Source organism: Elgaria multicarinata, chromosome 5 (genome assembly GCF_023053635.1).
Source record: "Elgaria multicarinata webbii isolate HBS135686 ecotype San Diego chromosome 5, rElgMul1.1.pri, whole genome shotgun sequence".
Lineage (NCBI taxonomy): Eukaryota > Metazoa > Chordata > Lepidosauria > Squamata > Anguidae > Elgaria > Elgaria multicarinata.
In genome coordinates this window covers 8,340,814-8,354,066 of record NC_086175.1, presented here as the reverse complement: position 1 = coordinate 8,354,066, position 13,253 = coordinate 8,340,814, and the positions used below count along the sequence as shown (strand labels likewise).

The following is a 13,253-nucleotide window of genomic DNA, read 5'->3' as shown; positions in this document are numbered from 1 at the left end:
GCTTGACAAAGGGGGGCAAGTGCCCAGCCCAGTCTTGGTCCTTCAGTACAGGCTCCTGATGAGAAGTGTGGGTGAGAAGTGTGGGCTGACTCAGTCCCAGCAGGACAGCCAGAGTTGTGCGCACCCACTAAGAGCTGCTTACCTCCCCTCAGCGATGCTTCTCCTGCATGCTCTGTCAAGGAGCAGTTTCAGTAACAAGAGGAGGAAAGCACCTCTCAGAGGAAATGGGCACCTGAGGGCTGCCAAAGGCATGCTGGGAGGTGTAGTACTGGCATGTCACTATCTCTCAGTCCTAACTCAGCCGCCACTTTCCTGACCTCTTGCTGTCTTTGTTCTCCTTCTAACTGACTTTCCCCAACTGCCACTAACCCCCCCTGCTATTCCATTCTATAGCCTCAGCTATCAGTCATTCCTCCATCCATTTTTCTGTTTTTTACATAAAAATCATAAACTTTACATAAAAATCGTAAACTTTATTCAGTAATTCTTGCATCTGACTTGCAATGTTGTGGTTTAGTTATAACAGGGGAGGGAAATGCAGCATAAAAAAATCTCAACAAGTTAAAAGGCCTTGGAAAATAATTTTTTTTTAAAAAAAATGACTTGGCACTTAAAAGCCATTAATGCAGTCACTAGGCGAGCCTGCCTGGGAAAAAGAAATCCCTAAGCAAGATGCCACAACTAAGATGGCTTGCTCTCCAGTTGTCTTCCACCACACCTCAGACAGTGTTCAAAGATTAACACATTATTCAGGGACCTAAGTCTTATGCCTACAACTCCAAGCATGCCTTGGGTGGGAGGGAAGATTTATCAGGCTTTGGCAGCCATCATCTGGAAGTGGCTCACCATCCTGGGCCTGAAGTGAGAGAGCCTGGAGAGAGAAAAGAGTGCAGGTATGTCAGATAAAAGGCCCAAGTCACTGAGATCTGCTTCCCTACTATATGTTATTCAGATATCTGGCCAATGCTGGGTATATTTTGAAAACACATTCTTAGATTTGCATCTTTTTTAGCTGGTAGAAAGGATGTTGTGTGTTCTGATTGTTTTTGAAGTTTAGATGCCTGCTCCAGCCAAGGCATCATGGGAGATGTAGGCATTTCAGGTAAAACAAAAAATGTGGTTTATCACAAAGCTCTAATTTAAAATAGTTATTAACACAATTTCCCATTTATTCTAACAAAACAATTTACTAACTCAACCAACCTAAAAAAAAACAACCAACCTAAAGATGAATAAGTTGCAGAGAAATTTGTTATTTATCAAATAAATGTTAGAAACATTATTCATGGACCCAAGGAAAGCTGGGCATATCAGCTAGTATGTGTATATTTAAGTGTTTGGTTCAGGGTTAGATTTGCTGTGGCCAATTCTTTTCTTTTTCAGGAAATGGTAAGTAAGTGGGGAGGGGAGTTTATTTTATTTATTTATTTATTGCATTTATATACCGCCCCATAGCCGAAGGTCTCTGGGCAGTTTGCAATGGTGAGCAGTGTGAATGGTGTCATCTGATTGGTTGATTTCAAAGAGAGTGTAAGGTGGGGGAGCGAAGTGACAGTTTGGCAGTTAGAGAGTCAGTCAGGGTTGGGAGTTAGTGAGGGTAGGAGTGAGTTTATTTATTTAAGAATTTTTATCCCGCCATTCTGCCAAAAAAGGCTCTCACGGCGGCTTACAAAAATATTTCTTGACAGTCCCTGCCCACAGGCTTACAATCTAAAAGACATGACACAAAAGGAAAGGGGATTGGGAGGAGAAAAGCAAATTCAGGCACTACATTCTTAGTTGCAAAGTTCAGCAGTGAGAGTTGGTAGCAGGAGGGAGGGAGCTCTCAGCTGGAGCTGGACCCAGGCACGATGGAGAGGTGCCTGGCTGCTGCTTCCTACCCACTGGTGGCCTCTGCAGTCAGTTCACACAACTGACTGAGTTGGGTTTAGGAGAGCCTTGCATCAAGACAGGATTAGGAAAGTGGGGTTATAGGATTTGGAGGTGGTTAGTATTCCCGGGGAGGTTGAGGGAGGTAGATCTATATGTATAGAACAAACTTAAAAGTGTCTTTTAAAATCTTTTACTTACGAATAAACTTCATTCTTATTTTGTTATTTCAACCACGTCTGCTCAGTCATACGCATTACTTCAGTTGGACAATACACAAGCACATCCATACACAAATAATTATTTAAAAGAAGATTTATTGTTCCCTCATTCATTTTAGAAGATAAAGAATAGGGTGGTGCAGCAAAGGAGGTTGAAGTAGATATTACAGAGGCTGGAAATGCCATAGAGACCATATCTCTGGTCTCTGACCTTTGCTGGTAGAGAGACAAGGGGAGTGCAACCTTGTTTATTCTCTTCGACCTCTCAGTGGTTTTGATACCACCAACCATGGTATTCTTCTAGACAGGATTTCTGGGCTAGGAATTGGAGGCACTGTGTTGCAGTTCTGCTCCTACTTGGATGGGTGATTCCAGAGTCTGGTGCTGGTGGATTATTGCTCTGTGCCATGGCATCAAGGCCATGGGGTTGAACAGGGCTCTCTTTTATTTATTTATTTAGAATATTTATATACCGCTCCTCACTGAAAAATTTCGGAGCGGTGTACAAGGTAAAATGAAAATAAAAACAGAATAAAACAGTTAAAATGCTGGTCAACATCTACATGAAACCGCTGGGAGAGGTACAATCTGCCCCGCACACTCAGGTCCTCTGGGAAGAATCCACTTCAGCTAGCAAAAACTAGATTAATACCTGTTACCCAGAGGGCCTTCTCTTCTGCTGCTCCCAGACTGTAGAATAGCCTGCCAGAGGAGATTTGTCAACTTGCAATAAAGACTGATCTATTCCTGCAGGCCTATCCAGTAAAATTTTAGAATGTTTTTAGGATGTTTTAATCATGTATGGTATGTTTTTAATGTGTATTTTATATCATGTTTTTATATTGTTCGTTTTATACTTTGAATGGTTTTAGTTTTTGTGAACCACCCAGGGAGCTTCGGCTGTTGGGCAGTATAAAAATGCAATTAATTAATTAATTAATTAATTTAATGTCTTGACTCTAGCTAGGATTGCTTTCTATCAGCTTCAGCTGATTTCCAGTAGTGCTGGAAGAGACATGGTCACTGCCATTCCTATCTTGGTGAAGTCCCTATTAAGGCCATGGCTAGACCAGGCCTGTCCCGGGATCATCCTTGTGCATACAAATGACACACAGTACAATAACAGTGTATTCTTTCTTATTGTTTTTATGTATACGTTTTAACTATATACTTTTAAAAATATTTTTAATTTTTGTTCCAATTAGATGTACTATCATTGACATGTCCAATCCAGTTGCTTTGTTGCTAAATTTCTTAGGGGCTGGGGGATATCTCCTGTTTTGCTTAGGTCTGTTTACTGGATTATAGGACCGTCTGTACCACAGGGATGACAACATACAGTCAACGTCAACCTAACCGATATTCAGGCATGTTCCTCAGAACGTCCATTTGTCCTGTGTAGATTAATATTTTATGAAAACATATTGCGTTCACTTGGTCGTTATCTTATCGCATTACAGGATTTGTGCATTTTTCTAGATCTGATTTCTTTTACTATTATTTCCTCGTTTATAACTTCATTAAATAACAACCATGCCGTTAAACATGCTGCTTCTTTTTTCCCTTTTTTTTAAAAAAAAAAGTTTCCAACTGCCACGTTCCCGATCATTATTCCAAAGGGAGCGAACGGGCCAGGCGTTCACACACGCTACCCCCCTGGGCGTTATAAGCCAAACACTGGGAACTTTAAAACCCAAACACTCACCTACCATCGCGGGCTTCTTTTCTGTCAGGGCGCTCCTCTCCCACCCACCCATCCCCTCCGTTTAACGACGGCGAAGAAGTCAAGGCCCGGCCCGGCCCGCTCTCCTTCGTCCTCCTGCGCGCTTCTTACCTGCGCTGCTGCCGCAGGATTCCCCTCGATTTCGTCCTCCGTCAGTCTGAGGGGAAAGACGAGAATTAGACACCGGGGGAGAGAAGGAAAGGCCCGGAGAGAACACCGGGGGTCCCCCGCGCCGAGGCCAGGCGGCGCCTGAGGAAGGAGAGGGGCGGAACGGTTGCTAACTCACCGCGCCGAGCCCGGTCCCGCCGCCATCACGGCACCACCTACGAAACTTCTAGAGCCGCCAAGATTTTGTTTCTTTCCGCTGAGACGTGAGGGTGGGTGACGTACAAAGCGAAGCGCCCGGCACGCACAAAAGACGTAGGGGCTTCCTGGTACTGTAGGGAGGGATGCATGCATGCAATGCTGTGAAACTACTTGAAACCAATCACATTTTTTAAATTCATTTATTATTTCATTTATAGACCTCCCCAGAGCCGAAGGTCTCTGGGCGGTTTACAAAAAAAAAAAAAAGACCTGGGCGAAACAACACGTTACACTCATTGTATGACTAACAGTAGGGTGACCCTATGAAAAGCAGGACAGGGCTCCTGTATCTTTAACGGTTGTATTGAAAAGGGAATTTCAGCAGGTGTCATTTGCATATATGGGGAATCTGGGGAAATTGCCTCTTCATCACAACAGTAAAAGCTGCAGGAGCTATACTAGAGTGCCCATTTTAAAAGAGGGCAGGGCTCCTGCAGCTTTCACTGCTGTGATAAAGAGGGAATTTCACCAGGTTCTCCATATATACAAATGACACCTGCTGAAATTCCCTTTTCTATGCAACTGTTCCAAGAAGACTTTCCTTAATATGCAGCCTTGAGTCTCTGTTTTTGCCTCTTTTAAATTTTGTTTCAACTGTTTTATTCTGTTTTTATTTCCATTTTATTTTGTACACCGCTCTGAAATTTTTCAATGGGGGAGTGGTATATATAGGGTGACCCTATGAAAAGGAGGACATTCCTGTATCTTTAACAGTTGTATTGAAAAGGGAATTTCAGCAGGTGTTATTTGCATATGTGGAGAACCTGGTGAAATTTCCCTCTTCATCACAGCAGTTAAAGCTGCAGGTGCCCTGCCCTCTTTTAAATCTGGTCACTCTAGTATAGCTCCTGCAGCTTTAACTGCTGTGATAAAAAGGGAATTTCACCAGGTTCTCCATATATACAAATGACACCTGCTGAAATTCCCTTTTCTATACAACTGTTAAAGATACAGGAGCCCTGTCCTCCTTTTCATATGGTCATCCTAACTAACAGTAACAACCAAGGGGATTTGAAAAAGGTCATCCTAGACATGCAGGATAAGGGAGGTTATTTGCCTTTCCCTCCCCAGCTACGATCTCTACGAAAATTCACCGGTACTGTTGTTAACCAAAAAACTCCTAGTGAATTGCATTTCTAAGGCTAACTACAGTGTAGAGGTGCTGGTGGGTGATTTTCTTTCTCGTTGAACGCACTGCAGCATAGCAGTTTGATCTTGGATTTCTCAGTTCTTTTGTATGGGCAGCTCTTAATTCTACCCTTAAAAGGAAGGAAAATAGAGAGAAAAGATAGACGTTTCTGTGACTTTTATGCCCGATTTCATAAGATGTGGTGCACAAAACAAGCAACTTCATGCCTGAGAGCTATAAATAGGATATTGTACCCATGTTGCAGGGTTTGAGATCAGGCTGAGAGAGCAGCGTACAACAACTCTGCAATGTAGTCTACTTTTATTGTGCCCTATATCACATGGAGGATGTGTTGAGAGACTTACCACAGCCCTGCTGTGTAGTCAGCTGTTAATGCCGCTGTCAGAGGCAGGGGTCGGGCTGGGGCTGATATGGATTTTTTAGCTGAAAATCCATGTCAGAAAACATCTTTCATCTCAATGTTCTTAAATTGTATCATCATAGCAATTCCCAATCCAAATTATGAGAACATGAGAAGTGCCCTGATGCTGGATCAGATTGAGGGTCCATCTTGTCCACCACTCTATTCACACAGTGGCCAACCAGCAATTGGCCAGGGATGAACAAGCAGGACATGGTGCAACAGCACCCTCCCACCCATGTTCCCCAGCAACTGGTGAACGCAGGCTTACTGCCTCAAATACTGGAGGTAGCACATAACCATCAGGGCTAGTAGCCATTGATAGCTTTCTCCAGGAATTTATCCAAACCCCCTTTTAAAGCCATCCAAATTGGTAGCCATCACTACATCTTGTGGCAGTTAATCCCATAATTTAACTAAGCACTGTGTGAAGAAGTACTTCCTTTTATTTGTCCTGAATCTCTCACTAATCAGCTTCATGGGATGACCTTGGGTTCTAGTATTTTGAGAGGGAGAAAAATGTCTCCCGATCCATTCTCCACACCATGCATAATTTTTACACCTCTATCATGTCTCCCCTTAGCTCAGTTGCATGCAGAATCTTCATTTGACTTGCATGTAAACTGGTTATGCTTGTAAACGTTATTTTATAACCATTTCCTGAAAATTGCACTAAGTAATACTCAAATTAGAATAGCAGGGACTTGCGTGTTTGCTGTTGCCTTTTTGTTTCTGATTACTTTGCTAGGGGAGTGGGAAACCTGCTCTATTTAAGTACAGTAAAATCTTAATAGACTCTATTGATTTCTATGGCCACGTCTCACTTCTGCCCCGATTAACAAACGAACAAAACAATTGAAGGCGGAAGTTGAAGGCATGTGTGATTCTTTATCTTTCAAGCGACGGGAGCGCGTGCAAAGCCTGACGGGAAGCCGTCCCTTTCTGCCTCCCCCTTCCGGCTTCAAATGGATTTAACGGTGACTGAGTGGGTTTCCAAAATAACTTTGAACGCCACCATATATGTGTGTGTGTTGTTCTTCCCATCTCTGCTATCTCCGCACAGCCCGAAGGGGAAATTATGGCGGCGAAAGGAAAATGAGGTCGAACAACAGAAAGAGATAAATCATCATGTGGACGCAACTTTAGTAGGCCCCGTTGCTATGGCTACGGAGGCAAGTTACGCGGGGGCACCACGCTCAGCGGAAGTACGTAACACTTCCGGTTCCCCTTCGAACAGCCACAGCCACGAGTTCGAATAGAACGGTCGGGGAACCACAGAGATTGGAAGCAGAGCGGCTCCCTCGCTTGAGCACCGTTGTCATAGACGTAGAAAGCTACAGAAGAGCCTTAGCCAGCTTTGTACTGGCCCTCCAAACCTTTTGGACCACAACTCTCAGCACTTCTGAACTTTAGCCCTGCTGGCTGGGGCTGATAGAAGTTGTAGTCCAAAAACGTCTGGGAAGGCTCGTTTAGAGTATCGAACGCCATCTGGTTTCTTATTTGAGTGGGAATCTCCTTTTTTAGGCTGTGAGAAGAATAAAAGCACAGCGGCTCTTTCAAATCTCTATGGTGCCTTGTCCTGTTTCTTTTGCCGGCTTAAAAGGAGTACAAGGCAGCGTTTCACTCAGTGGAAAGTTGGGAATCACTCTTGTTGCAACCCAGAACCATCACCAAAAGAAAATGACTGGTGGGGAGAGGGGAAGCATAAACACAACTGCAATACTGTTAGGCACTATTTAACATTTTAATACTATAACCACGATTACAGTGGTTCTTAAAATAACGGTGTGACATTTTAAATACTTATTCTATACAACTGTTAAAGATACAAGAGCCCTGTCCTCCTTTTCATATGGTCACCCTAAAATACTTAGCAGACTTATTATGACACAAACTTTTGTAAATACCTGAAGATACATGAACTGTTACCCTCAGTTGGGTAGAGAGAAAATGGTTTGGATCCATGTTTAGGTGTGTGTAATGGCACTAGTGAATATGGGCTTCCCTGCTCCCTCTCATGGGAGTTAAGTAAAATAATTTTAATAGTCCCTCTATATAGACAGGTAGACTCCAGGAAAAAAAGTTCTATGGTAGTTTTCTATGTGCAGGGGTTTATTTTTATATGGAGGGGTATTCAGTCATGAGACCCACCTGCAGAGTCTAAAAAGATATAGGCCAGACACAGGTTTATTATTTCATGGAGAACTAGGCATTGTATTGTACTTTCCTACGCAAACTACACCTCCCAACTTTTCAGGAATAAAAATAGCCTGTCAAAACACTGTGCTGAAAGATATTGAGAATTACTGAACTATTGTGTTGTACATGTATATGATTCATTGCACATTATTCATCACAGCCAAAACATTTCATAGCGCTCAATTTCAACTCAAACTTCAGTTGATACAGATCACTCATTCAAGTTAAGAGTCACAAAAGTGATGCAAGCACGACAATACATACACAAAAGGAGGGGGGAAACCAAAGTCCAAAACCAACCCTAAGAAACGCTGTAATAGGCAATTCCCTATCATTATTATTACTTCAACTTATAGAGACAGGATAGACATTCTTTACATTAAGGTTGGCTCTCTTATTGATTTTATTTCTATTCTATGGGGATAATCTCTTGTATGTTGTCATTAGACATTGCCAAAACAGTAAAACAAAATAAAGTGACATTTTCTTATTAAAATAATTGAATAAACTAATACCTATGCTTTACAAAAAATATGGAGTTTTTCTACATCAACAAGCCTTTTGCCAGACCACTATAGGGCAGAGTAGTAAATTTGCCACATCCAGCCTCCAAAAAATCTTATCAGGAGTTCCGTGAGCAAATATATATTCAAATCAAGGTGTGCTAGGAAGTTTAGATGTACACATTTAACTTGTAGGAAAGTTTAAATGGTTATCAAAAAGACAGGTTGCTTACCTGTAACTGTAGTTCTTCGAGTGGTCACCTGTGCAGTCACACATATTTATTTTATTTATTTATTTATTTATTACATTTATATACCGCCCCACAGCCGAAGCTCTCTGGGCGGATTACAACAATTAAAAATAGTAAACATTAAAAGTATACAAAAATGTAAAAAACATAAAAACAGTATAAGAACAACAGTATCCATTTACCATATGGGCTCTGCGCCTGCGCAGGGCCAGCTTCGGAAACTTCTCTAGCTGAAATCTTTTTGGCCGCCCTATCCCCTCAGTTCCTGAAACCGCCTAAACAGTCTCACTGAGGTGAACCACCAGGTAATCAAAAGATGACACCGTAGTGGGGACGGTGGGAGGGTTGTGTGACTGCACAGATGACCACTCGAAGAACTACAGTTACAGGTAAGCAACCTGTCTTTCTTCTTTGTGGTCTCTGTGCATTACACATATGGGCAAATAACAAGCTGACTTACCGGAGGAGGGTGGTGTCAGGTGATGGATGAGATTCATAAAATTGCCGATAAGACGGCACGCCCAAAAGCACAGTCTCTACGCGCTCTGATGTCCAGATGGTAGTGACTGGCAAAGGTCAGAGGTGTCGACCAGGTAGCCGCTTTGCAGAGGTCTGGCAAAGTGATCCCCTTTTCAAAGGCTGTAGAAGTGGCCCCTCCTCTGGTGGAGTGAGAGCACACTCTACCCTCCAACGGGAGGCCAGCAAGTTCATAGGCTAATTTAATAGTCTGAACAACCCAAGCAGATATTCTCTGCGGAGATGCTTGAAGTCTCTTTTGTTTGCCCCCATAACAAACAAAAAGTCTTTGGGATCTCCGGAGGGTGGCTGTTCTGGACTGGTAGAAGGCGAGGGCACGTCTAACGTCCAGTGTATGTAGTGTCGACTCAAGAGGAGATGTCGGCGAAGGGAAAAAACTTGGCAGGGTGATATCCTGTCCAAGGTGGAAAGAAGAAACGACCTTGGGGAGAAAGGATGGGTCCGGTCTAAGGACCACTTTGTCAGCATGAAACACCGTATAAGGTGAGTCCATATGGAGCGCTGCTAGCTCGGATGCACATCTAGCAGATGTAACCGCAACAAGGAATGCCACTTTAAAGGTCAGTAAACGCAAATCTGTCTTTGCCAATGGTTCAAAGGGCTTGGCAGACAGTGCCTTGAGCACCACAGAAATGCTCCATTGGGGAACAAAGGAGCGGACTGGCGGAATGGTATTCTTCATACCCTTCACGAAGCGTTTAAATAATGGGTGGGTGAAGACCGAACAGCCCTGAACCCAACGGTGTGAGGCAGAAATTGCTGCCAGGTAAACTCTAAGTGACGAGAACTTTAGTCCTCTCTTAAATAAAGAAAAAAGAAAAGAAAGCACAGTGGCTATTGGTGCTGAGAAAGGATTCTCCTTTCTGCTGAGGGCAAAGGAGGAGAAGGCTTCCCACTTGTTGGCGTATGATTTTCTAGTAGCAGGTTTCCTAGCTGCTAGAATAATGTCCCACACGTCAGTAGGCAGGTATTGGTTACCTAACGCTGCCTTATCCTCCATGCCGTTAGGTTCAGCGACCGGACATCTGGATGGAGGATGAGTCCTCCTCCCCTGGAAATGAGGTTGTGGCATTGGGGTAGTTTGATAAACTCCGCTGAGGACAGTTTGAGTGAACCACGGCTGCCTTGTCCACCAAGGCGCTACTAATATGGCTTTGGCGTCTCTGCGCAACTTTACAATGACCCTGGATAGGAGCAGTATGGGGGGAAACAGGTACAGGAGCTGTCCTGTCCAAGTCTTCTTGAAGGCGTCTTCTAGGGATGCTATCCCGTGACCCGCCCACGTGCAAAATCGGCTGCAGATGGCGTTCTCTGGTGACGCGAATAAGTCTATTACAGGCTGTCCCCATGCTTGAAAAATCATGTCGAGTACAAACCTTTTCATCTGCCACTCGTGCGTGTCCACAAAGGTGCGGCTGAGGTTGTCTGCCAATATATTGTCTTGGCCTGCGATATGATTGTCTTGGCCTGTGATAAGGCCATGTCGTGGGCGATTGCCCAGTGCCAAATGTCCAAGGTTACATTAATGTGGATGCTCTGTCCTCCGGGAGGAAAGCCTTGGAGCGGGTTGAGTCCAGAATTGCACCTGGTGCATCTGGTGAAGGGATGGAGGGTGGTGATGTTTCTTGTGAGGAGTCCGATTGGTAGTCCTCCTCTGACGGGGCATCCAGTCTCATCTCCAATGTAGGCAACGTATGTAGCGCTTGTGACGGTACCGATGCGGTCGGTACTGCGGTTTGCGTTGGTTGCGGAGCGCGCCTCAGTACCGATGGTTGAGGTGGCAGTGGCATAGCCACAACATCCTCCGGGGGTGGCCGGGAGACTATTTCAGAGGGTGGTTGCTGAAAACGCGGGTACGCTTCGTATGGGCGTTCCTGCGGGTAGTAATAATAATAATCTTGGTGCCCTCTGTGTCTCCAGTCCTCATAGTAGTACGAGTCAGCATAATAGTTCCGCACTCTTGGTGGAGACCTCGGTCGTTCGCCATAGGTGACATACTGGCGACCTGAATAAGTTGAAGCCGGTGAACGGTTACGGTCGTACCCATAAGGAGGCGTGCGTCAGTATCGATAGCTTTCGGTATCGGCCGGCAGTTGTTGGGGCATCTGACGGTACCGACGTCCGTTGGTATCGATGGGTTGCGGTTCCTCTCGGTACCGAGGAGAAATGGGACCTCGATCTGGTATGGTATTATCCAGCGAGGAACCTCTAATTTCGCCTTCTGAAATCGATGCCCTTATGCTAGGGTTGTCATCTGGTATCGTGATGATCCGTAATGGAGACGGTGCCGGCAATTGAGCAATCCGCTCTGCCTGGGGCAGAGGGTTCAGTACCGGTAGCGAAGATGGTGTCGCCCGTCTCGGTATCAAGAATGGTCTCAGAAGCGATAGCCTCGGTATCGGGCTTATCGGTAGCGGAGACCTTTGCAATGAAACGCTCGATATCAGGCTCCTATGCCCTGCCACATGCCTCGGTATCGAAGTGCTCGGTACCGGGCTCCTCAGTACCGACGAAGTCGGTTTCGACAACTTTTTCTTCCCATTTTTTGACTTGAGTTTGCTCTTCTTCTTTTGGGGTTCTTCTGCCCCAGAATGCTCTCCCGCTCTCTTAGCAATCTTCTTAGCCGCCTTTGAAGATGCGGATTGAGAGGAGGAGGAGGCGGGAATCGTTAAGGTTTCACTCCGCGCGGGAGGAGGTTGGGGCATGGTCTCCATTGTAGCAGGAGATTTGGAGCGTCGAGATGGTCTCGGTTTCTCCACTGCCTCCAACGCCTTTTCCCAGTGTATCGCCCGAAGGCGGTCTGAGCGATTCTTTCTTGCTTGCCTCGAGAATTTCAGGCAAAAGGCACACGATTCGACGACGTGTGTCTCCCTCAAGCAAAGCAAACACAACGAGTGGCCGTCCGTTTGGGAAATCTTCTGCCCACAATCGGAGCACTTTTTGAAAAGGCCTTGTTGTGCCATAGGCACCAACACTTAACTAACAAACAAACATATTTTTTTTAAACTAAGATAGAAAAGGTAGGAAATACTGGAGAATAAGAAAGAAGGAAAAATATTAGATTTTTCAGCTAAGGTAACACGATACCACAGAGAAGTCTCCAAACGCTGTTGACCCACAGGCGGTTGAAGAGAACTGAGGGGATAGGGCGGGAACCCCTGAGCATGCTCAGTGGACGGTGGGGGAGGGGTTCCCGCCCAGAAAGATTTCAGCTAGAGAAGTTTCCGAAGCTGGCCCTGCACAGGCGCAGAGCCCATATGTGTGATGCACAGAGACCACGAAGTAGAACTTGTAAGAAATATTCCACATAATGGGGGTTGCCATTCAATCCAGAAGCACACACACACACACACACACACACACACACACAGCCCTGATAATTTTTTTAGACTTTTTGGCTAGTTACCACAAATATCTGTGCAAAAGAATGATAGTAATTCTGGATTTAAAAAGAAAAGCAACACCATTTTTACTTAGTGAAAATGTATGTAGACACAACACAGGCACAAAAGATATGGTTGTTGCAAAACTAAACTAAATCAAAATTAATTAATAAAAAATGTTTACTGGTTTGTGTACTTTAAAATCTTTAATGCTTATTAGAATTTCCACACCATAAAAACATGTCACTAAGTGGTACAAGAGTGGTAGTTTCCACAGAAATGAGACGTCTGAATGCAGTTTTTCATGTTCCAAGTCATAAAGGATATAAACATGTTTTTAGACAAAAAGAGAGGGAACTAGAAAAGATCAGCTATGGAGGTATTTTAGAAAACAAAGCAGCACACTGGTAGGAGCCATTTTCCACTGTATGAACCAGGAAAAACAAATTGTGGAACAAGAGAATGGAAAGGGAAGCAAATCCCAGTGGGGCTTTATGACAATGTTACATCTGAATGCCTTCATAATGTGTAGGGGGAAATTATACAAATTTTAAACCCAATAATTGCATGGATAAAAAAGCAATTCGTTCGATTTATAGACCGTTTCCCTACAAATTCCTCCTGTTCATTAGTGTTGTGAATAACCTGGAA

General features: G+C 44.2%; 1 protein-coding gene across 2 annotated transcripts in view; it reads right to left on the bottom strand.

Moving 5' to 3' along the window:
- Positions 1–4,170, bottom strand: part of SUGT1 (SGT1 homolog, MIS12 kinetochore complex assembly cochaperone) — a 51,225-nt gene extending 47,055 nt beyond the window's left edge. Inside the window, exons 1-2 of one of the 2 annotated variants that reach the window (XM_063125977.1) lie at positions 4,100–4,170; positions 3,925–3,970 (exon numbers count right to left, since the gene is read on the bottom strand). In XM_063125977.1, the coding sequence (XP_062982047.1) occupies positions 3,925–3,970; positions 4,100–4,125 (72 nt within the window). In that variant the 5' untranslated portion in view covers positions 4,126–4,170. The remainder of the gene's footprint in view (positions 1–3,924; positions 3,971–4,099) is intronic. The other variant, XM_063125978.1, reaches the window with a different exon arrangement.
- Between the last annotated feature and the right edge of the window lie 9,083 nt (positions 4,171–13,253).